A 23,915-nucleotide genomic window follows, 5' to 3' on the forward strand; every position below is an offset into this window, starting at 1 on the left:
AAAGCTTTACCCTAGAAATCTAAAATTGAATTGTTCAAATTATTAGCAAGATTAGACAATAAAGATCTCAGTTTGCAGTCTGGTGCACTGCTGGAAACTCAGATTGACCAATGATCAATAGATCTGGAATGTATGGCGTTCCTATACATAAATGTTCACTAGCCACTTATAGTTGTCCTATCACCAGTCCAAGCAGAAAGAACTGAATGATGAAAATCTAACAAAACATTTAACATGTCGATTTTAACAGAAGGAACCTGAAACCAAAACTGGCACAGTACCTGTGTTTTATCTTCTGGAACATTTAACCAGTGATTGAAAGCTTGAGAGAGTTTGGTCCTTATTTGTTTTCCTGCAATGCAAAATATGTCCAAATTGAAAGAACATGTTTTAGTTCTTTTAGTACAAAAATTGCTTCTTACAGAGAAAATAGCAGCTAAATAAAAAGTAGCAGCAACTAAATTAACACAACTGATACGTGCATAGAACAGTGGTATGCACAATGGTGAGTGTTAACCAGAAACTGAGTTGTATCTGCATTGATAACATATATGGACAATGGGTAGTCAAGAGGTCTGTTTGCTGATATCTGTTATGTTACTCAGAACAGAAGTTTTAAAGCAATTTGATCATCATGAGAAACGGAACAAGAGTTTTTCAATGGCTTCTAAAGAAATTAATGTGTATATGTTGATTGGGTATGTGTTTTGTGGGTGGACAATTACTGTAGCACTGCTTATTTTCATAACAATAACATTTTTTTAAACATATGACCCTTACAGTATGAAATGTGCTTGTGGCAAGAATTCATCCTTAGTTGAAATAATTTGGAATCACAATAGATCTACTGCTTCACTGCTGGTGCATCTCTTAATTTTTTTTTTAATATCTTTATCATCACTGGCAATAGACAGAACAATAGGAAAAACTAGGAAAACCAACAATTGTCAAATGCAGTACAACCCACTGCAACCAAAAACAACCTGCAAGTTTGTCCAGTTCCAAAATTTCTACATAAAGATGCCCGCCACCCAGGATATATCAACAGTAGCCAAACTGTTGAATAATAAAACAGAAATGAGAAAACCTATAAACAGAAAAAGCAGATTACCGTCCTCCACTGAACATTTTTAACATAATGACAGCCCTGCACTCATACCTGCACTCAACCCCCCCCCCCCCAAGAACCATGCCCAACTCATGATCATATCCTGCACTCTGTGTGAGCATAATCAACCCCCCCACACACACACATCCCAAACCCATCTATAAAAACTAAATTTCAGTACTGTTTTTGTTCCACAAAAAAAAAAAAAGTTCCTGCGTTCTACAGATTGCATGTTTCCACAGGTAAGATCCTCAATTCCAGCATACTCCCTCATTCTAGTCACCCACTGTTTGAATGGAGGAGGGTCCTCTGATACCCAATACATCAAAATAAGTTTCTTAACCAATAAAATGGCATTGTAAATAAATCAACACCGAGGATCCCCCAAACCAGCTGCAAACAGTGAGTGAATCTTGGCAGCCTAGTAGTAGCAACCCATAGTCCCACTCAATCTGAAAGTGCATCCCAGAGGCAAGCAGGGGCAACACTCTCCTCCAAATGTCAAACCTATCACACTCCAAAAAGGAGTGTACGTAGGTCCCAGGCCGGTGCTTACACTTAAAACAGCTCATTTATCCAGTCCCAGTCCCAACCCTGTCCCCCCCTTTCCCTAGTGAGATAATATCGATGGAGTAATTTAAATTGAACTTCGAGTAACTCTGCCAACTTGGTAAAGAGATATAGGGTGTCAAACAATGCCTCAAACTATTGATCCGTAAAAATTATGGATAAGTCAGCTTGCCATTGTTTTTGCAACTGAATACCTGGATCCGGGTGACAGGGATTTAATGTGTTTATAACAACAGGATAATTAATTTAGGGAGGCTGGTGAAATCACAAAGGATGTATCCAAGGTTCCCAAATCCCAATCCACCGTACTCTGGTGATCTAACTGCTCCCAATAGTGATGTACCTGAAAATATGAGAAAAGGTATTTGTTGGGCAAATCCCATCTCTTCTGCACCTGAGAATAAGAGGGGAATGTACTCCAGCCTATAGTTAGTGTGTCAATGACTTGCACCCTTTAATCGGCCCATTCTAAAAAAACTGTCTTTCCCCAGCCTGGGCCAAAATCAGCATTGCCTTCCATTACTAAGAAAGGTGAAATGTCCGGCTGCCTCCCCTGCACCCTTCTCCACCATTTCCAAGCTTTCTGAAACGGGGACAAAAACTGAACCTTATGTTGAAGCTGGGGTATCTGCCCCTCCTGGGAATGCAAAATATTGAAAACTCTACCCTTCCACCCAACCAGAAGGGAAATACTTCGAGATTCCTGTGTAACCTTCATGCAACCATCTCATCAAGGCCGCTACATTGTAAGCTCTAATGTCTGGCACATTGAGACCCCTCCCCCCAAGATTTTGCAAGAATCAACTTCTCCAACCGAATTCTAGTATTCCTTGCTCTCCAGATAAATCTGGAGATGGCGGACCGAAACCGAAGCTCGTCCCGGCAGGTGATCCAAATTGGAATAAGTTTGCAATGGATAGAGTAGCTTAGGTATCATAACCATTTTCACCAAGGACACACGTCCAAATAAAAGATAAAGGAAGGTCTTGCCATGTCCAACACATTTGCTCTATAACTTCTAAATTCTGTAAAATGTTAATTTGATACATGACAGATGGATTAGTGCTGAGATAAAGTCACAAATATCGCATGGGCTTCTTAGTTGGAGGGATGGACGAAGATTGCTGCAATGGTTCCTGACCCTGCCCCCTCCCCAGCTAAAGCTAAAAGCTCCGATTTGTCACAATTTACCGTAAGTCCCGAGAGCTGCCTAAAACTATGAACAATGTGCAGAACCGGGTCTAAATGTTTGCGCTTGGTCTAGATACAGAAGAACGACTAATCTGATTTTCACGCCCTCCCAGCACTCCCTTAACTGTCTCTGCTTCACTAATTTTGATTACTAAGGGCTCTAAGGCCAATAAAAACAAAAAAGAGGAGAGAGGGGACAACCCCGTTGAGTGCCTCTCTGAAAGTCAAAGGAATCTGTCAGGGTTCCATTGACCAGAAGATGAGCGCTTCATCCAACTCACAAAATGTCCTTTCATTTCATATTATTCCAGCACCCAAAAGAGATACTCCCAGGAAATGCTGTCGAACACTTTCTCCGTATCCAGCCCTACGACAGCTAAAGTACCTCCCTTCCCTATGTGCTCATGAAGGACCCCCAGAACCTTTATCAGGTTCATAGAAGCGTATCTCACAGGAACAAAACCCACCTGGTCCAGGTGTATAAGGAGCAGGAGCATCCAATTAAGTCTATGGACCAAAGTGGACGCCAAGAGCTTCATGTCCTGATTAAGGAGGGATATGGGCCTATAAGAACTAATCTGCTCTATGTCCTTCCCAGGCTTAGGCAAAAGCATCACACGTGCAACGTTTTCCCTCATCTGACCAGCATCCCTCACTAAAGCATTGCACATGGTTTAGCCACCAGGTCCTGGAGAATGAAATATTCCGGCCCAAATCCATCTGGCCCTGGAGCCTTAAGCAAGCTTGAGGACCCGGATACGTGTTAATAATTCTGGCTCTGTGATAGGGGAACATAAAGATGACAATTGATCCTCCATGAGCTGAGGTATTTGCAGATTCTTAAAAAACTGTTGAAGAGCCTCTTCACTGAACTCCTGACGCTTGAACAAGGTTTTATAAAAAAGTATAAACTGCTTTGCTATTTGATCAGCCTTATATTTGACTCCCATACCATCTTTAATGGTAGTTATGATCTGTTCTTTTTTGGGCGGGGATGCACCAGAATAGCCAGCACTTTACCTCCCTATCTAAACAACTGATATCTTTGAAGATAGAGAGACCGCTCTGCACATTTAATAAGAATTACTTCTATACTGCCCCTAAGGTCCTGGTATACCACTTTAGTGGTAGCATCCATATTGTGAGGCTGTGAAGCCCCAAGCTGTTGTAACTGATTAGTAAGCTTCAGACATTCAGCCTCACTGGTCTTTTTCTTATGAGCCACATAGGATATGCACCTCCTCAGTGTCATTATCTGCCATATATTCCAACCATTTAGCTCTCAAAATGTTTTGAAGTTCTGGATCATTGTAAAGATAAGGGGCTAACTGCCAGGAGGATTCTCTCCGACTCAAAGTTAGGTACAGGGAGAGCACTACTGGAGCATGATCTGACACTGTAGAAACAGGAATGTCTACTGCCCTCACCCTAGGGAAATATACAATCCAATCTTGCAAAAACATTATGAGCATTAGAATAAAACATATAATCTTTCTCATAAGGGTGCAAGATGCGCCAGACATCCAGTAGCTCCAATTGTTGGTTTAAAAAATTAGACCACTTACTGTTTTGATCTCTCCCCCAACTTTTTGGTGTCTAACAATCTAGTGCTGGGTTGGCTGTTATGTTAACTTCTCCACCCACCACTATTCTATACACTGAATAACCTGCAAGATGCGCTGCCATTACTGAAAAAAAAATTAAGACAATATATATCAGGAGCATATATAGTGAACAACAGAAGTTTCAGACCCCACAACTCCCCCAAGACAATAATAAATCTGCCCTCCTTGTCCTGTATTTGCTTATGGAAATGGAAAGGTAATTGTTTATGTATTAAGATTGCTACTCTCTATTGCCTTTCACTGAAAGCTTTAGAGTATATCTCCCCTACCCAATTCCTCTGCAACTTTGCATGCTCTTACTGGAGGAGTGAGTTTCCTGCACGTAAGCTATATCTGTTTGCAGTTTCCTTAAACAGGTAAGGTCCTCTTCACTGGTGATTTAATGCCATCAACATTGAGGGTAACTATCTTCAGAACAGTCATTAGGAAAGCTGAAAAAATTGAACTGCAGCAATGCACCTCCTAAAAGATACCTGGAGCGAGCCTCCCAGCTAGGGCCCCCAGTGCATGAATTCAGGAAACAGTTCCACCATTCACATACACTGTTAAACCCACTCTCATACCTTTTCCCCAACCCCCTTCATTCATAACCACTCCTCCCCCCACAGACTGCCTCTCCCAGACTTCATAAACCCACAACCCCCTCCACCCCCCTTACAGAACAAAGCAAGATAAATTCCCATATATACCAATAACACAAGCCCCCTAACTATCTATGACTAGCATAGCAGTATGCACACCTTGTTCCTCAAAAACACCCCACCTCCTCCCCCCCAAAAACCAACCGGTGCCTGTGAACCCACACTTTAACTTGCCCCTCTCACTCCGCCTCACCCCTCAACTCAAGCCATATGATAGAGCAAACAGAGAAGTATAGAAAACAAACACACACAGGAAGAAAACACACACAGTCAAGTAAGCAGGATGTCAGAACGCCAACATAAATGAACAGAGAACTGCTGTCATAGTGTATGAGGAGCAGAACACCACAGTAGTGAAAGTAGAATAATGAGAAGCAAGAGAAAATGAGAGAGCCACCTCTGGCAACAGTCCTGAGTCAATAAAGCAAGAGGCACCCCCAACGCATGTCTCACAATCCTCCTGCCTCATGGCAGGGTGAACGTAGGACAAACAGAATCTCACACCCAAGAGGCCAAGCCATAGTGCTGAATCCCTCCAAATCACTCTATCAGCAGGCAGTGACCCTTAGCGCTGGTGGTCCAGAAAAGCCTTAAGAGCTGATTTTGAATCAAAAAATAAAGTTTTGTTGTTATGTACAATGCTGACTCGCACTGGATATTGCAAGGAGAACTTGATACCCTTTGCAAAGAGTTGGGAGCTATCTTTCGACATAACTCTGACATCCGGGGTGAGAAGTCCTGAAACATAAGCAGTCTGGAACCATGATACACCAGTTCCTTCTTTTGATGATATTTAACCAGGAGCCTCTCCTTAAGAAGCCTTCACTCGACCCTACTTGTCTCTCTAATTACCGACCCATCTCCCTCCTTCCTTTTCTCTCCAAATTACTTGAGCGTGCTGTTCACCGCCGCTGCCTTGATTTTCTTTCCTCACATGCTATTCTTGACCCACTACAATCTGGTTTTCGCCCTCTCCACTCAACCGAAACTGCGCTTACTAAAGTCTCCAATGACCTATTACTGGCTAAATCCAGAGGTCAATATTCCATCCTCATTCTTCTTGATCTTTCTGCTGCTTTTGACACTGTCGATCACAGCATACTTCTCGATACCCTGTCCTCACTTGGATTCCAGGGCTCTGTCCTTTCCTGGTTCTCTTCCTACCTCTCCCTCTGCACCTTTAGTGTTCACTCTGGTGGATCCTCTTCTACTTCTATCCCTCTGCCTGTCGGCGTACCTCAGGGTTCTGTTCTTGGTCCCCTCCTCTTTTCTATCTACACTTCTTCACTTGGCTCATTAATCTCATCCCATGGCTTTTCCTACCATCTCTATGCTGATGACTCCCAAATCTACCTTTCTACCCCTGATATCTCACCTTGCATCCAAACCAAAGTTTCAGCGTGCTTGTCTGACATTGCTGTCTGGATGTCTCAACGCCACCTGAAATTAAATATGACCAAAACCGAGCTTCTCATTTTCCCCCCCAAACCCACCTCCCCGCTCCCCCCGTTTTCTATTTCTGTTGATGGCTCTCTCATTCTCCCTGTCTCCTCAGCTCGAAACCTTGGGGTCATCTTTGACTCTTCTCTCTCCTTCTCTGCTCATATCCAGCAGATTGCCAAGACCTGTCGTTTCTTCCTTTACAACATCCGTAAAATCCGCCCCTTTCTTTCCGAGCACTCTACCAAAACCCTCATCCACACCCTTGTCACCTCTCGTTTAGACTACTGCAATCTGCTTCTTGCTGGCCTCCCACTTAGTCACCTCTCCCCTCTCCAGTCGGTTCAAAACTCTGCTGCCCGTCTCGTCTTCCGCCAGGGTCGCTCTACTCATACTACCCCTCTCCTAAAGACCCTTCACTGGCTCCCTATCCGTTTTCGCATCCTGTTCAAACTTCTTCTACTAACCTATAAATGTACTCACTCTGCTGCTCCCCAGTATCTCTCCACACTCGTCCATCCCTACACCCCTTCCCGTGCACTCCGCTCCATGGATAAATCCTTCTTATCTGTTCCCTTCTCCACTACTGCCAACTCCAGACTTCGCGCCTTCTGTCTCGCTGCACCCTACGCCTGGAATAAACTTCCTGAGCCCCTACGTCTTGCCCCATCCTTGGCCACCTTTAAATCTAGACTGAAAGCCCACCTCTTTAACATTGCTTTTGACTCGTAACCACTCACCTCCACCTACCCTCCTCTTTGTATATATTTGTGAAATGGAGAGACTCCGGGCGGTGCATGCCCGCTCGCTGTCTAAGTGGGAGGTGATATGGGTGCCCTTCTTGAAAAACTGCTGTTAGTAGGTTTGGGTAGGGGGGAAGGGGGTTGGGTGAGGGGCTCTGGGGGGTGGGGTAGGGGGTGGAATTAGACAGTGGTTGGCAGGGGGGTTCGGATGGGGGGGGGGAGGTTTTCTTATAAAACTGAAAAAATTGTTGTCGAGCTGTATGCAAGCTTGACCATTGCAAGTTCATGTGCTACAGGGAAATGTTCCTGATATATCTGTTTACTTGTTTAAATGTTCAATAAAGACTTCATTTAAATTAAAAAAATTCAATCTTTGAATTTTGCCGAGTGCTGATGCCTGAAAGCCTAGGAGAAATACAAAGTTTTTATGGTTCAACATTTTTTTTTTTAAACAATTTTTATTGATGAACTATAGACACAGTACATCCAGTGATATGCTGCCTTGCATTGTACAAACTGTTTGATAAACATCACAAGTATTGTCATCGATTTTACATTTTCTCCCTCTCCCCTCCTACCGATCCTATTAACAGTTCAAAATCCTACTTCTCACCATGGGTGTCAGAGTGTCCCAGAACGGTAGCCAGGTTTTGCAAAACTGGTCTCCCCTCCTCGAAGCCAAATCTCCCACTCTCTTCTTTTCTAGCATGCAACAATGCATCATGGCTCCTCACCATTGTGGCACTCCAGGTGGGTCCGATTGCAGCCACAATTGTAGTATAACTCTCTTGCCCATCAAGACCGCTCTTTTCAGAAAAGCTTTGAACCCTTCCGGTGACGTGCCACGAACATTGTACACATCAAATAGTTGACCCGGTGCTGGCTGCCAGTGTGCCTTCCACATCTGTGATGTCTGCTGTCCTATATTTGTCCAGAAAGGGATCACCATTGCACAGAACCAAAACATACGTCCCAGAGAGGCTCCTACATGTCCGCATTTGGGGCAATCATCTGTAGCCCTCAGTGTTGCTCTATAGGCTCTGTGTGGCGATATGTATAAACGCATAATAAATTTAAATTGCATTTCCTGCCATGCCACATTCTCTGTCACCTGGTATATACTGGTCAAACACATCTTAATCTGTTCTGGATCTGGCTTCCACCTCAACTCTTGGTGCCACTGTTGTGACACTAACATATAGTCCAGGGTCCCCTGAAGGTCTCTGAGGTGGTGGTGTAAATACCGGAGCGGTACTTTTAACTGGGCCTCCAGGTCTAGTAGTTCACTTATGGATTCCCACTTTTGTTGTGTGAGGTCCAATGCAGACAATGATCTAATATAGTGGCTGAGTTGCAGATATTGGAAATAATCCTTCTGTCCTAGACCAAATTCTGCACACAGGGCTTGAAATGTTTTAACAGTCCCTGTCTCAGACACCACCTGAAACAGATATTGAATGCCACAAAAGCCCCAGTTCTTAAACATAGACCTTCCCCCCTCTGGGAATGCCAGGTTACCCTTAATAGGCAGTAGTGGAGATACTTCACTATTCCAATTATATGTCCTGACCAACCATTTCCATACTTTACACAAGGGATTCACAATAAACCCATATGGTCCCAATGCTGGTAACTGTTCCGATGCAGCGTGAAGCCAATAGGCAAATCCCATTGGGGCCATCAGGGAGGTTTCCACACTAGTGCAAGAAAGAACTCCCTCGAGTGGAACCAATCGGATAAATGGCCCAAATTGCAAGCCATTGTTATAAGCTTTATGTCGAGTAGTCCCAGCCCCCCCCTTCAAACAAGGTCTCATGAGTTTCTTTAATCCTATACGTGCTCGTTTGCCCTGCCAAAAGAAAACATTGAGTGTTTTATATAGCCACCTCTCCTCTTTATATCCCAGTGTAGCAGGAATCATCTGAAAAACATATGTCCATCTAGGAAAAATGAACATATTGTACATAGTGATTCTTCCCCGCAAGAACACAGGCAAGCCCTGCCAAACCTGCAACAACTCCCCAGTACGTTTCTTCAATGGGTCTATATTTTCTTTATATAAATTTACTAGGTCCCTTGGTATGTAGACCCCTAGATACTTAAGTGTCCCCTGTTCCGGGGCAGAGAAGAAGCATGGAACAACGGAGGACAGGCGCGCGGGCCCCCCCCCCCCCCGGCGGCGTGCACCCAGTGGGGGGGGGGGGGGGGGGTTTCCTTCGCGGGGGTGTCCTTTTGCCGGGGGGGGGGGGGGGGGGGTCCGCGCTGCATCGGGGTGGGGGCGCTGCACCCGGGGGGCGGGGCGAATCGGCGATCCGCCCCGGGTGCCAGCCCCCCTAGGAACGCCACTGCATACTGCCCTCCTGGATCGGCCAATACTCTCTTTATCGCCACATTAAGCCCCTTCCTAATTAATGTCACTACTCCTCCCTTCTTCCCTACTGCTGGGGTATCGATCCAGTCTCCTACCCACCATCTCTTCAATTAGGCATGCTCTTCCCTTGTGAGGTGTATTTCCTGCAAAAACGCTATTGAAACCTTCTTATCATTCAGGGCTTTCAGTATCTTTTGCCGTTTAATCGAGGAGTGTATACCCCCCACATTCCATGTTATCACCTGCAGTGTAGTCAAGTTACCCCTTGCCCAATTCTGGGATCATGCATTCTAACTTGCTGTTGTGACTCTCTATCTTTGTGCCCAGTGAGTGTCCCAGCCTCCACTCCCTGGGCAAAGTACTCCATAAGGAGATCTACCTTTAAAGATTGCTTTCTTTCTTGCTTCAAATCATTGGGTGCCCAGCATGCATGCATAGTGCTCCGGATCCCTCCCTCTCCCCTTCTCCCCTTCCCCCTTCTCTCCCCCTCCCAACCCATCCCTGCCCTCCCCTGATCCTCCCCACCCTCCCCCTCCTCCTCCCAACCGCCTCCTTCTTATGCTTCTGTGCATAACTTCGTGCTTTATCGAGGCTAGAGCGCCCCCTCTAACAAGTGACTATCCCATCCACCTTCCCCCTTCTATTTATTTATTTAGCTCACCGCCTCCATGAGTTGATGATTCAGTCCCATGCAAAAGTCCATTTCTTGCCTGTATCTTCCATACTTCGTTCATATCCCCTACAGTTTATTTTCCAGATTTTCCTCTCGTCTTTCTGATCTTTGCGTGCTCCAACAATTCGTATCTTGCAACAGCAAATATGCATTAAACAGTCAACAACATCTGTCAATTTCCTAAATATTCATTCTCTCCTTTATCTATTAGCCAACTGGGCTTCAGCCAACCTGCCCATGTGCCAGCATCTTATCCACATATAAGTTTGCCTCCTCCACTCGCTCAAAAGCTACAGCTTGACCATTGTCAATCAACTTGAGTTTGGCTGGATAAAGCAGGCTAAACTTATATTTCAGCCCAAATAGTTTGGTGCATAAAGGGGCAAAGTTCTTTCGCGCCACAGACACTTTAGTGGAGTAATCTTGGAAGCAAAGTACTTGCGTGCCCTGGTAATCCAATTTCTGTCTTGCTCTTAATGTTTGCAAAATTAGTACCTTGTGCGCATAATTTAAGATCCGAAAGATAATCATTCTAGGTCTGCCCGATCCTTCTCGCCGCTGTCCCAGTCTATGGGCTCTCTCCACCCGGAGAGATCCTGCTAGCTCTGCACTTTCAAGTGCTTTGGGCAGCCAGTTTTCTAGAAAGGTGCACAAGTTCCGCTCGGATAGAGACCCCGGTAGCCCCACTAGGCAAAGATTATTCCTCCGGGAGCGATTCTCGAGATCTTGTAGCTTCGCCTCCACTTCTGTGAGTCGCACCTGTAAACGAGGTTGCTCCTCCGACACTTTTAAAATGTCTTCCTCCGCCTGCAGAGCATATACAAAAACATGGACTGATGAGACAAAGTCAGCACGGATTTAGTGAAGGGAAGTCTTGCCTCACCAATCTAATGCATTTTTTTGAGGGGGTAAGCAAACATGTGGACAATGGGGAGCCGGTTGATATTGTATATCTGGATTTTCAGAAGGCGTTTGACAAAGTGCCGCACGAAAGACTCCTGAAGAAATTGCTGAGTCATGGAATCGGAGGTAGGGTATTATTATGGATTAAGAACTGGTTGAAAGATAGGAAGCAGAGAGTAGGATTGCGTGGCCAGTATTCTCAGTGGAGGAGGGTAGTTAGTGGGGTCCCGCAGGGGTCTGTGCTGGGTCCGTTGCTTTTTAATGTATTTATAAATGACCTAGAGATGGGAATAACTAGTGAGGTAATTAAATTCGCCGATGACACAAAATTATTCAGGGTCGTCAAGTCGCAGGAGGAATGTGAACGATTACAGGAGGACCTTGCGAGACTGGGAGAATGGGCGTGCAAGTGGCAGATGAAGTTCAATGTTGACAAGTGCAAAGTGATGCATGTGGGTAAGAGGAACCCGAATTATAGCTACGTCTTGCAAGGTTCCGCGTTGGGAGTTACGGATCAAGAAAGGGATCTGGGTGTCGTCGTCGATGATACGCTGAAACCTTCTGCTCAGTGTGCTGCTGCAGCTAGGAAAGCGAATAGAATGTTGGGTGTTATTAAGAAGGGTATGGAGTCCAGGTGTGCGGATGTTATAATGCCGTTGTATCGCTCCATGGTGCGACCGCACCTGGAGTATTGTGTTCAGTACTGGTCTCCGTATCTCAAAAAAAAGATATAGTAGAATTGGAAAAGGTACAGCGAAGGGCGACGAAAATGATAGTGGGGATGGGACGACTTTCCTATGAAGAGAGGCTGAGAAGGCTAGGGCTTTTCAGCTTGGAGAAGAGACGGCTGAGGGGAGCTATGATAGAAGTGTATAAAATAATGAGTGGAATGGATCGGGTGGATGTGAAGCGACTGTTCACGCTATCCAAAAATACTAGGACTAGAGGGCATGAGTTGAAGCTACAGTGTGGTAAATTTAAAACGAATCGGAGAAAATTTTTCTTCACCCAACGTGTAATTAGACTCTGGAATTCATTGCCGGAGAACGTGGTACGGGCGGTTAGCTTGACGGAGTTTAAAAAGGGGTTAGATAGATTCCTAAAGGACAAGTCCATAGACCGCTATTAAATGGACTGGAAAAATTCCTCATTTTTAGGTATAACTTGTCTGGAATGTTTTTACGTTTGGGGAGCGTGCCAGGTGCCCTTGACCTGGATTGGCCACTGTCGGTGACAGGATGCTGGGCTAGATGGACCTTTGGTCTTTCCCAGTATGGCACTACTTATGTACTTATGTACTTATGCCCCACTCTTTGCTGCACCACTTGTAGCTCTGTTATCATCTTTGTATGCCTCTTATCTAATTCTTCCAATTTGTCCAATATGAGTTGCAGTTTCACACCCACCGCCTGCTCGACCGCTGCCTTTACCTCTTCTCTGATCTCCGCCGCCCACAGAGAGCTGGGCGATGGTGACGGCGGTGAAACCCTGTCCGCCATTTTGTTCTCAATGGCGCCTTTTTTTTTTCTTTCGGCTCTTTTCGGACCGTTTTGGATGTCATCTGTATCGCCTCTATTTCTTTTGACTTCCTGAGCAGTCACTGGAGACCCTCATTACAAGCCGCTTGTTGCACTCGGCGGGGAGCGGGGTTATGCGAATGCAGATTATCTGGGGCGCCCCGGAGCACTTCTTTCCTGCGTCTTCACTGCTCCATACCCCCACCGGAAGTCCAAATACAAAGTTTTTACAAGTTACTTGAAAGTTCTGAATGATGGTTCACTACAACTACACATGTAAATGAGCAGTTTCTGGCTAAGTGGCATTCTACAAGTATAGATGTAATGGCATATTCTTTGCAGGGACTACATACTAATGGTTATGGATTATAAAATGTTATAATCCATGCCAGTGACATAGCTACAAGTGGGCCTGGGCCTACCCATTTTGGACTCAGGCCCATCCAAAATTGCAGTTCGTAAGCCCCACCAGCTGAAGAACTCTTCCTCCGTTGGCCAGAACATTCCCCTATGCTCTGCAATCGATAGCACTGTCTACGTGCTGCCTTGCTGGCCCCCCTGCACATGCTTGGCACAACAGTGGCCTGTGGATAGTGTCGCTGACTGCAGAAAAGAGGGAAGTGTTCTCACCATTGGAGGAGGAGCTCTTCAGCTGGCAGGTCTTGGGGACCCCCACCAGCCACAGCAAGGGTGGAATTCTGGTGGCAGGGCTTGGGAATCCCTGCCAGCTCAAGTATTTATAATTTCAGTTGGGAGTCACTGGAGGGGGTGGAGAGGGAGTCAGGAGAAGCAGGGGTAGAAGAAAAATGTTGGGCCCACTTACTTTGGGTTCAAGCCCACCCAAAATTGCAGATCTGGCTATTCTACTGAACTATTTGTGGTCTTTTGCAATCTAGGCACAAGTATTTTCATCTGCTTTATTGCTGGTCTAAGTATTTGCACCTTACAGAGAGGCACATTTTCACCCACTTGCTTTAGTATTATGTAGTAACTAGTAAAACAGGCCCATTTCTGACACAAATGAAACGGGTGCTAGCAAGGTTTTCCTCGGAGTGTGTATGTTTGAGAGAGGAAGTGTGTGTGAGAGATGGAGTGTGTGTGTGAGCGAGTGAGTGAGAGACAGACAGAGTGTGTGTGTTTGTGTCAGAGAGAAAGTGTGTGAGAGACAGACAGGGCCGTGCCTAGGGTCTCTGGCGCCCCCCTGCAGACTATTAGTTGGCGCCCCCTCCCCCGTGAAAACGATCGCTCATCACTTGCCACACTGAAAGGAATTGTCAGCAATATTCTTAGAAACAAATTGCTGTACATTGCAAAATAAGATAGCAGATGTAAATTCTCCAAACGCTAAAATGAAAATAAAATGATTTTTTTCTATCTTTGTTGTCTGGTGACTTTCTTTTTCTGATCATTCTGATTCTGCTGCTATCTGTCCTCTTAACTCCGTTTCCAGGGCTTCCTTTCCATTTATTTCTTTACTTTCCTCCTTTCTTCTTCATTTCTTGCTCTATATCCATTTCCAGCAATTTCTCCTCTCTCCCTGGGTCCTGGCCTCCCATCCATGTCCATCCTTGTCCCTCTCTGCCCTTCCCTCCTCCATCCATAGCCAGCAATCCTCCTATCTCCCCTCCATTTCCAGCAATTTGTCCTCTCCCTGGGCTCTGTCCTCCCATCCATGTCCATCCTTGTCCCTCTCTGCCCTTCCCTCCTCCATCCATAGCCAGCAATCCTCCTCTCTCCCCTCCCCTCCATTTCCAGCAATTTGTCTTCTCCCTGGGCTCTGTCCTCCAATCCATGTCCATCCTTGTCCCTCTCTGCCCTTCCCTCCTCCATCCATAGCCAGCAATCCTCCTCTCTCCCCTCCCCTCCATTTCCAGCAATTTGTCTTCTCCCTGGGCCCTGTCCTCCCATCCATGTCCATCCTTGTTCCTCGCTGCCCTTCCCTCCTCCATCAATAGCCAGCAATCCGCCTCTCGCCCCTCCCCTCCATTTCCAGCAATTTGTCCTCTCCCTGGGCCCTGCCGTCCCATCCATGCCTCTCTGCCCTCCCATCCATGCCTCTCTGCCATTCCCTTACCTCAGCTCTGCGCCCTGGGCCTTTAAATCTTTTACCTCTGGTCGCAGCAGCGTCAGTGACAGCGCTGCCGACGTCTCCCTTCCCTTTGCGCTGGTTGGTTCCCTCAGTGTCCCACCTTCTTCTGACGTCAGAAGACGGCGGGACACTGAGGGAACCAACTACACAACTACACATGTAAAATTGCAGATCTGGCTATTCTACTGAACTATTTGTGGTCTTTTGCAATCTAGGCACAAGTTTTTTCATCTGCTTTATTGCTGGTCTAAGTATTTGCACCTTAAAGAGGGAACCAACCAGCGCGAAGGGAAGGGAGACGTCGGCAGCGCTTTCACTGACGCTGCCGCGACCGGAGGTAAAAGATTTAAAGGCCTCGGCGGCGCGGAGCTCTGGTAAGCGGCGAGGGTAAGTACCGTGGCGGCGCCCTCCAGAGGTCTGCGCCCTCCTGCGGTGCTTACCCCCCGCTTACCATATCAGCACGGCCCTGGAGACAGAGTGTATGTGTGTGTGAGAGTGAGTGTGTGAGAGAGAGTGTATGTGAGAGACAGAGTGTGTGTGTGGGTGGGCTCCAAGTTCCATGACACCTTCCTTCCCTCCCTCCCTCCCTCCCCTCAGAGTTCCAGGCCCCCCTTCCGTCCGAGATGCGAGATGCAGGCCCCCTCCCTCCCTCTCCTTCCTCTCCTCTCCCTCTTCCCCTCCGAGTTCTTGGCCCCCCCTTCCCTCCGAGTTCCATGCCCCCTCCCTCTCCTCTCCAGCGTGTTCCATGCCCCCCTTTCCTTGGAGTGTGTATGTTTGAGAGAGAATGAGTGAGAGAGAGACAGAGTGTGTGTGTGTGTGTGTGTGTGTGTCAGACAGAGTGTGTGTGTGAGTCTGTGTGAGAGAGAGTGTGAGAGACAGAGAGTGAGTGTGTGTGTGTGTGTGTGTGTGTGTGTGTGTGTGTGTGTGTGTGTGTGTGTGTGTGAGAAAGTGAAGCCTTCAAGCCTTGAAGCATTCGTGCGCTCTGTAAGGCTCCATCTCCTCAATTGACGACACGTAGTTCCGGAACGTTGCAGGAATGCTTCAAGGCTCGAAGGCTTCACTTTCTCGGCTTCAGAATGTTGGAGGTGCATTTTATTATATAGGATGTAGTACGTGTCAACTGTTAATTATGGAATAGGTTTTAAATTGGTGCTTTCCTAGTTTCTAAATCTAGGTGCCCCCTTATAGAATTACCCTCATGGTGGTGCCTTGGAAGAAAAGACATGACATTTGGGCTGCTATGGTTTTGCCAGCTGGATAATTGGTGTGTAATTGCTAAGCCCTGATTTTGTTTCTTCCTTCTTTTTATAAATGCATTCCCATCTCCTCTTTATACCAGTCCATGTTTCATCTCGTACTTTTTTCCAAATTTGCAGTTCTGAAGCAGGAGATGGAAGTATTTGTTATACCTGAAGCCGCATCCTCAGTGTTATCAGAGGACAGAGCTGTAAGCGTAAATTTCCGTGTCCTCTATCCTATCATCATCACCAGACTTGGGGTCTTCCAGGATAATAGCATTGTTGGTTTTGAGAGGAATATCACAGTAAAAGTCTACCAAGCAGAACATGAGGTATTTACTTTTTTAAGTGGACCGTGCTATGTATGTTCAGTTCATTCAAAGTAAAAAAAAAAAATGTGCAAAAAACAAATTTGTATGTTGTAAAGAGAGAAATGGAAAAGTATTCAAATTAAGGGTATAAACTGGGAATTGGATGCTACATATGAAATATGTTATTGTTATGTCTTCAGTCATTCCAGCATGTACTAATCATTCTAATTGGTCAGAATAATCTATTTCTCTTTATTAAGGGGCCTTTTTACTAATTTGCTGGAACGTTTTGTAGTTACCATGGCTTAAGAGCCAAATTTAAAATGTGGTAACGTCAAAATCTTTGTGTTAACTGTTGGTGGTATGCCCAGCGTTTTCCATTCAGGTAATGCAGAGAAAAAAAAATCTTAGTGCACATTAATTGAATGGTAGATAATGTAGTACAGTTATTCGGGTGACATTAACTGCACCATATTAACTGCTATTTGCAGTAACTACCTGCCCATTCCCTACTTCCTTCTGTGTTATGCAGGTGGAGGGCATTTCTATAACAGGAGGCATGGTAGGATTCTTTTCTATAAAGAAAAGTGGAGGGGCATAATTGAAAAGGACGCCCAAGTTTTTCTGAGGACATCCTCGCAGGACGTCCCCATGAAGGGGCGGGGAAACCCATATTATTGAAACAAGATGGACGCCCATCTTTCGTTTTGATAATACGGTCGGGGACGCCCAAATCTGGAAATTTAGGTCGACCTTAGAGATGGTCAACTTTAGAGATGGTCATCCTTAGACTTGGTTGTTTCTGATTTTCGGTGATAATAGAAACTGAGGACGCCCATCTCAGAAACGACCAAATCCAAGCCCTTTGGTCGTGGGAGGAGCCAGCATTCGTAGGTCACTGGTCCCCCTGACATGCCAGAACACCTACCGGGCACCCTAGGGGGCACCGCAGTGGACTTCAGAAATTGCTCCCAGGTGCATAGCTCCCTTACCGTGTGTGCACAGCCCCTCAACCCCCCCCCCCAAACCCACTCCCCGCAACTGTACACCACTACCATCGCCCTTATGGGTGAAGGGGGGCACCTAGATGTGGGTTTTGGAGGGCTCACATTTACCACTACAAGTGTAACAGGTAGGGGGGGTATGGGCCTGGGTCTGCCTGTCTGAAGTGCACTGCACCCACTAAAACTGCTCCAGGGACCTGCATACTGCTGCGATGGACCTGAGTATTACATTTGAGGCATAGAGGCTGTCAAAAAATATTTTTAAAGAATTTTTTTGAGGGTGGGAGGGGGTTAGTGACCACTGGGGGAGTAAGAGGAGGTCATCCCCGATTCCCTCCGGTGGTCATCTGCTCAGTTCAGGCATTTTTTCGTGGCTTGCTTGTAACAAAAAAAGGACCAAGTAAAGTCGTCCAGGTGCTCATCAGGGTCGCCCTTCTTTTCTCGATTATGAGTCGAGGACGTCCATGTGTTAGTCACGCCCAAGTCCCGCCTTCGCTATGCTTCCGACACACCCTAGAGAACTTTGGTCGTCCCCGTGATGGAAAGCAGTTGAGGACGTCCAAAATCGGCTTTCGATTATGCTGATTTGGGCGACCCTGTGAGAAGGACATCCATCTTCCGATTTGTGTTGAAAGATGGGCGTCCTTCTCTTTCGAAAATAAGCCTGATAGGCACCTATTTCCTTCATTGAATATTACTGTAACCAGGTATATGCATACACAAATGTTAGGTGGGAGCACGTTTGCCAGCCCTAGACCAGGTGCAAGTGTTAGCACTTAATTGCCACATGTTTGGTATGGGGCTCACATGTTTGAGCCCCACCCAAACTCGACCATGTATATGCCCCTCTTGCAAATACACACTATTTACAAAGGGATAGATATTCAGCTAGTGGTGGTGAGTTTGTTTTATTTTTTTTTAACTGCCAATGGCATTATCCCCAGATATTCAATTCTGGGCCGTGTCATTGAATATCTGGGTTTATGTGTCCGGCACATTCAGCATTTAACCACCTACACCGCCTATAAGTACATACAAGTACATAAGTAATGCCACACTGGGAAAAGACCAAAGGTCCATCGAGCCCAGCACCTGTACATGACAGCGGCCAATCCAGGCCAAGGGCACCTGGCAAGCTTCCCAACTTACAAACATTCTATACATGTTATTCCTGGAATTGGGGATTTTTCCCAAGTCCATTTACTAGTGGTTTATGGACTTGTCCTTTAGGAAACCGTCTAACCCCTTTTTAAACTCTGCCAAGCTAACCGCCTTCACCACGTTCTCTGGCAATGAATTCCAGAGTTTAATTATGTGTGACAAGGCGGTGGCCGTAGCTAGAAGGTTGTTAGGCTGTATAGAGACCAGCAGAAGAAAGGGGGTGTTGATGCCCCTGTATAAGTCGTTGGTGAGGCCCCACCTGGAGTATTGTGTTCAGTTTTGGAGGCCGTATCTTGTTAAGGATGTAAAAAGAATTGAAGCGGTGCAAAGAAAAGCTACGAGAATGGTATGGGATTTGCGTTACAAGACATATGAGGAGAGACTTGCTGAACTAAACTCTGGAGGAAAGGAGAAACAGGGGTGATATGATACAGATGTTCAAATATTTGAAAGGTATTAATCCGCAAGCGAACCTTTTCCGGAGATGCGAAGGCGGTAGAATGAGAGGACATGAAATGAGATTGAAGGGGGGCAGACTCAAGAAAAATGTCAGGAAGTATTTTTTCACGGAGAGAGTAGTGGATGCTTGGAATGCCCTCCAGCTGGAGGTGGTGGAAATGAAAACGGTAACGGAATTCAAACATGCGTGGGATAAGCATAAAGGAATCCTGTGCAGAAGGAATGGATCCTCAGGAGCTTAGTCAAGATCAGGAGGCGGGGCTGGTGGTTGGGAGGCGGGGATAGTGCTGGGCAGACTTATACGGTCTGTGCCAGAGCCGGTGGTGGGAAGCGGGACTACTACTATTACTACTATTTAGCATTTCTATAGCGCTACAAGGCGTACGCAGCGCTGCACAAACATTGAAGAAAGACAGTCCCTGCTGAAAGAGCTTACAATCTAATAGACAAAAAATAAAAAATAAAGTAAGCAAATCAAATCAATTAATGTGAACGGGAAGGAAGAGAGGAGGGTAGGTGGAGGTGAGTGGTTACAAGTGGTTACGAGTCAAAAGCAATGTTAAAGAGGTGGGCTTTCAGTCTAGATTTAAAGGTGGCCAAGGATGGGGCAAGACGTAGGGGCTCAGGAAGTTTATTCCAGGCGTAGGGTGGTTGAGAGGCAGGGGATAATGCTGGGCAGACTTATACGGTCTGTGCCAGAGCCGGTGGTGGGAGGCGGGGCTGGTGGTTGGGAGGCGGGGATAGTGCTGGGCAGACTTATACAGTCTGTGCCAGAGCCGGTGGTTGGGAGGCGGGGATAGCGCTGGGCAGACTTATACGGTCTGTGCCCTGAAGAGCACAGGTACAAATCAAAGTAGGGTATACACAAAAAGTAGCACATATGAGTTATCTTGTTGGGCAGACTGGATGGACCGTGCAGGTCTTTTTCTGCCATCATCTACTATGTTACTATGTTACCCTCCTCTCTTCCTTCCCGTTCACATTAATTGATTTGCTTACTTTATTTATTTTTTGTCTATTAGATTGTAAGCTCTTTGAGCAGGGACTGTCTTTCTTCTATGTTTGTGCAGCGCTGCGTACGCCTTGTAGTGCTATAGAAATGCTAAATAGTAGTAGTAGTAGTAGTTTTCAGCGTAATTGACGATACGGGCAATCACCAGTTGGGAATGGGTGCTAGAATCCTTCAACACAAGCACCCGTTCCACCAGCAGACGACCCCAATCCAGCTCCAAGTCCAACTCATGCAGCAGCCATTGTTCCAGCAGGTCCCAGAGATCTTTATCCTTAGTCCCCTCAGCACACTGACTAATCGAATGTTGTTGCGCTTACTCCTATTCTTCTGCTCATCCACTTTCTCTTCCAGCGTTTTACAACAAGCTTCCAAGTTAGAAATCTTCACATCTCATTCAGAGGTCAAGTCCTCCTGACGAGACACTCTCCTCCGCGTGCTGGATTTTGGCCACATGCAAAGTTATACTCTCTCTACTGGCATCCATAGTTGCATGTAACTTAGAAAATTTATCATCTAAGATGTCAGCTAAATTGCAAGTTATTTCTTTGATTGCTGCTTCTTGTAATGCTACGACCGGAAGTTCTGATCCCTTTCGTTGCGATCCTGACTCAGACGCCATCTTTGCTGTGCAGAAACTTCACCCTCAATCTTTAGCAGGCCGCGGAGTCTTCAGAGGCATACCTACATACATACAATAAGAATAAATTTACCACTATTAACACACCAAAACTAAATCTACCAGTTTCGGACACCCTAAAAATTCTTGGAGTCACCATTGATCGACACCTAACACTTGAGAATCATGCGAAAAACATAACTAAAAAGATGTTTCATTCAATGTGGAAACTAAAAAGAGTTAGAGCATTTTTTCCAAGGACTGTCTTCCGCAATCTGGACTACTGTAACTCATTCTACGCCGGTTGCAAAGAGCAAATACTTAAAAAAAAACTCCAGACGGCCCAGAACACGGCAGCCAGACTAATATTCGGCTCATCAAAATACGAAAGCACGAAACCCCTATGAGAAAAACTACATTGGCTCCCACTAAAAGAACGCATCACATTCAAACTCTGCACCCTAGTCCATAAAATAATCCATGCTAACGCCCCAGCCTACATGTCAGACCTAATAGAATTACCACCCAGGAACGCAAAAAAATCTTCTCGCACATTCCTTAAACTTCATCCTCCCAAGTGTAAAGTTCTGAAATACAAATTGATGCACGCATCTACCTTTTCCTATACGAGCACGCAGCTCTGGAACGCGTTGCCACGGAACCTGAAAACGGCTTATGAACTGACCAATTTCCGAAAACTACTGAAAACCTCTCTCTTCAACAAGATATATTACAAAGATCAACATGTGTAACTGTACTATCTTTAAAACTTCCAGAATTGTCTTTCAATGTCTGCTGCTTTAACACTATTATGTATTTCACCACCATGTAACACATAACCCTCTGTGAACCAAATGTATATTCTCTTCTACTTCCAGTATCCATGATGAATTGTAAGCCACATTGAGCCTGCAAAGAGGTGGGATAATGTGGGATACAAATGCAATAAATAAATAAAAGAAAATAAATACCACCGTGGAGCATCTGAAAAACACCCCCAAACTTCAACAGCAGGTTACTCCTCTCATGTGCGTAGCAGTAATTTTAGGTGTTTGAAGGGCAAGAAGGTGCAGATTTAATAGCAATTTAATCAATGCCGGTGGGGGAGAGAAGACACAAAGCGCCCTCTCAAGGCACTGCCACCACATGACCCCCCCTCTCTAATTTTAAATTTTTACACATTTTAGCTCTACAGTGATGTTCTATAAAAGCATAAAATTAGTAATCAGCCCATATCTTTGCACAGAGTGTTTGATACCTTGCGGGAATTCTCAAAGCTTTGAATTAATTAGGGGAACTAAATAACTCTGGACATCATGGGGATGAGTGTAAGACTACTGGAAGGCCCTCTGCAGTGGGTACAGCTTTAAGGTATTTAGGTATAATGTTACCCTAAAATATGCGAGAGAGATACTGTCAAGTTTTCTACAATACATAGTTTAAAACATGGGTACCCTATTGAGAGGCAGCAAGAAATCGCTTAGTGCATGAGAGGCTCTGCCATTATCATTAGTCATGTCCAGCTCATTAAAATGACATTGCCAAAAGAGGTTGTGTGCGCTCCAGTCTACCAGGCTTTCCAAAAGTAAGGTCCACAAAGAAAGGAATGCAGAAACATAAAAGACGACTGACATTTCAGAAAATTCCTAGAAAGTTTCCAAACTGTAAAATGCTTTCTTTGGTCAAATTCTGCCTAAAGCGGCTGGGGCTCTTCAGCTTGGGGAAAAAAAAAAAAAAGACGGCTGAGGGGGAGATATGATAGAGGTCTATAAAATAATGAGTGGAGTGGAACGGGTAGACGTGAAGCGTCTGTTTACGCTTTCCAAAAATACTAGGACTAGGGGTTATCAATAGAAATTAAACAAAATAAAACATGGAAAAGAAAATAAGATGATACCTTTTTTATTGGACATAACTTAATACATTTCTTGATTAGCTTTCAAAGATTGCCCTTCTTCGTCAGATCGGAACTAAGCAAATGTGTTAGCAGATAGTATATATAAGAGAAACATCAAAGCATTACTTTGACAGTCTGACAGAGTGGGAGGGTGGGGGTATGCATGGGGACATCAAAGCATTTCATTGATATTCTAACAGGATGGGTGTTGGTAGGAGAGGAGGGTAATAAACAGAGAAATACAACTTTATGGTTTATAATGGGTTAGAAAACCCAGATCCTTATTAAGTCCTGTTTGTTGGGTGTAAAAATATTCAATCATTCTTATTTCAAAGGTCTTACGTTCCTGTATTGTGGGGGCTTGACTGGCACCGGCTATTTTTAATATGATGTCTGTGCAGATTGAATCTTTTCTTAAGCATCTGGCCTGTTTCTCCAATATAGCATCCTTCGTTACATTTTTTACACTGAATGATATATACCACATTGGAAGATGAGCATGTAAAATAGTCCTTTATGTTGAATATTTTTCCTTTGTGAATGACTGTGGGGTCTTGTGAAATGTTTTGGCATAGTTTGCAGCTGGCTGTGTTACAGGGAAACCTCTCGTGCACAAAACTAACAGCTTCATACAAGACACCACAGACTTTCTGAATAAATTGAAAAATATCAAGCAATTACCACCAAACACCCTTCTGGTCACGATGGATGTAGAATCACTATACAGCAACATTCCACATGCGGATGGCATAGCTGCAAGTGGAGGACTCCTAAAAAAATCCACACTGGACCATCAATACTCACCAGAAACTATTACAAAATTAATCAAATTCATTTTAACTCACAACTACTTCTGCTTTAACAATGATATCTATCTACAAATAATGGGCATTGCAATGGGCACCAGGACAGCACCCCAATATGCCAACCTTTTTATGGCTGAGCTGGAAGAGACATTTCTGAATACATACCAGACCAAACCTCTAAAATACTACCGGTACATCGATGACATTTTTATGATTTGGACTGGGGGGAAGAAACTCTGAAACAATTTTACTATTCCTTCAATACATACCATCCTACAATCAGATTCAAAATTGATTACTCCCCAGAAAAAGTCAATTTTTTGGATATCACGGTCTCAATCAGTGATGGCTGTATACAAACATCTATATACAAGAAACCCACAGACAGATGCAGCTACCTCCACAACTCCAGCTTCCACCCTTCACATACAAAAAGATCCATTATTTACAGCCAAGACACAAGATACCAAGGTATCTGCTCGGACCCAGAGGATATAGACAGACACCTTGAAACCCTGACTGCATCCTTCAAACAGAAAG

General features: G+C 45.1%; 1 protein-coding gene across 5 annotated transcripts in view; it reads right to left on the reverse strand.

The window, feature by feature from the left end:
- GGPS1 (geranylgeranyl diphosphate synthase 1) overlaps positions 1 to 23,915 on the reverse strand; it is a 148,865-nt gene that overhangs the window by 36,569 nt on the left and 88,381 nt on the right. For all 5 annotated transcript variants that reach the window (XM_030198141.1, XM_030198145.1, XM_030198144.1 and 2 more), the window contains exon 3: positions 282 to 352. In XM_030198141.1, the coding sequence (XP_030054001.1) occupies positions 282 to 352 (71 nt within the window). The remainder of the gene's footprint in view (positions 1 to 281; positions 353 to 23,915) is intronic.

Source organism: Microcaecilia unicolor, chromosome 3 (genome assembly GCF_901765095.1).
Source record: "Microcaecilia unicolor chromosome 3, aMicUni1.1, whole genome shotgun sequence".
Classification (NCBI taxonomy): domain Eukaryota; kingdom Metazoa; phylum Chordata; class Amphibia; order Gymnophiona; family Siphonopidae; genus Microcaecilia; species Microcaecilia unicolor.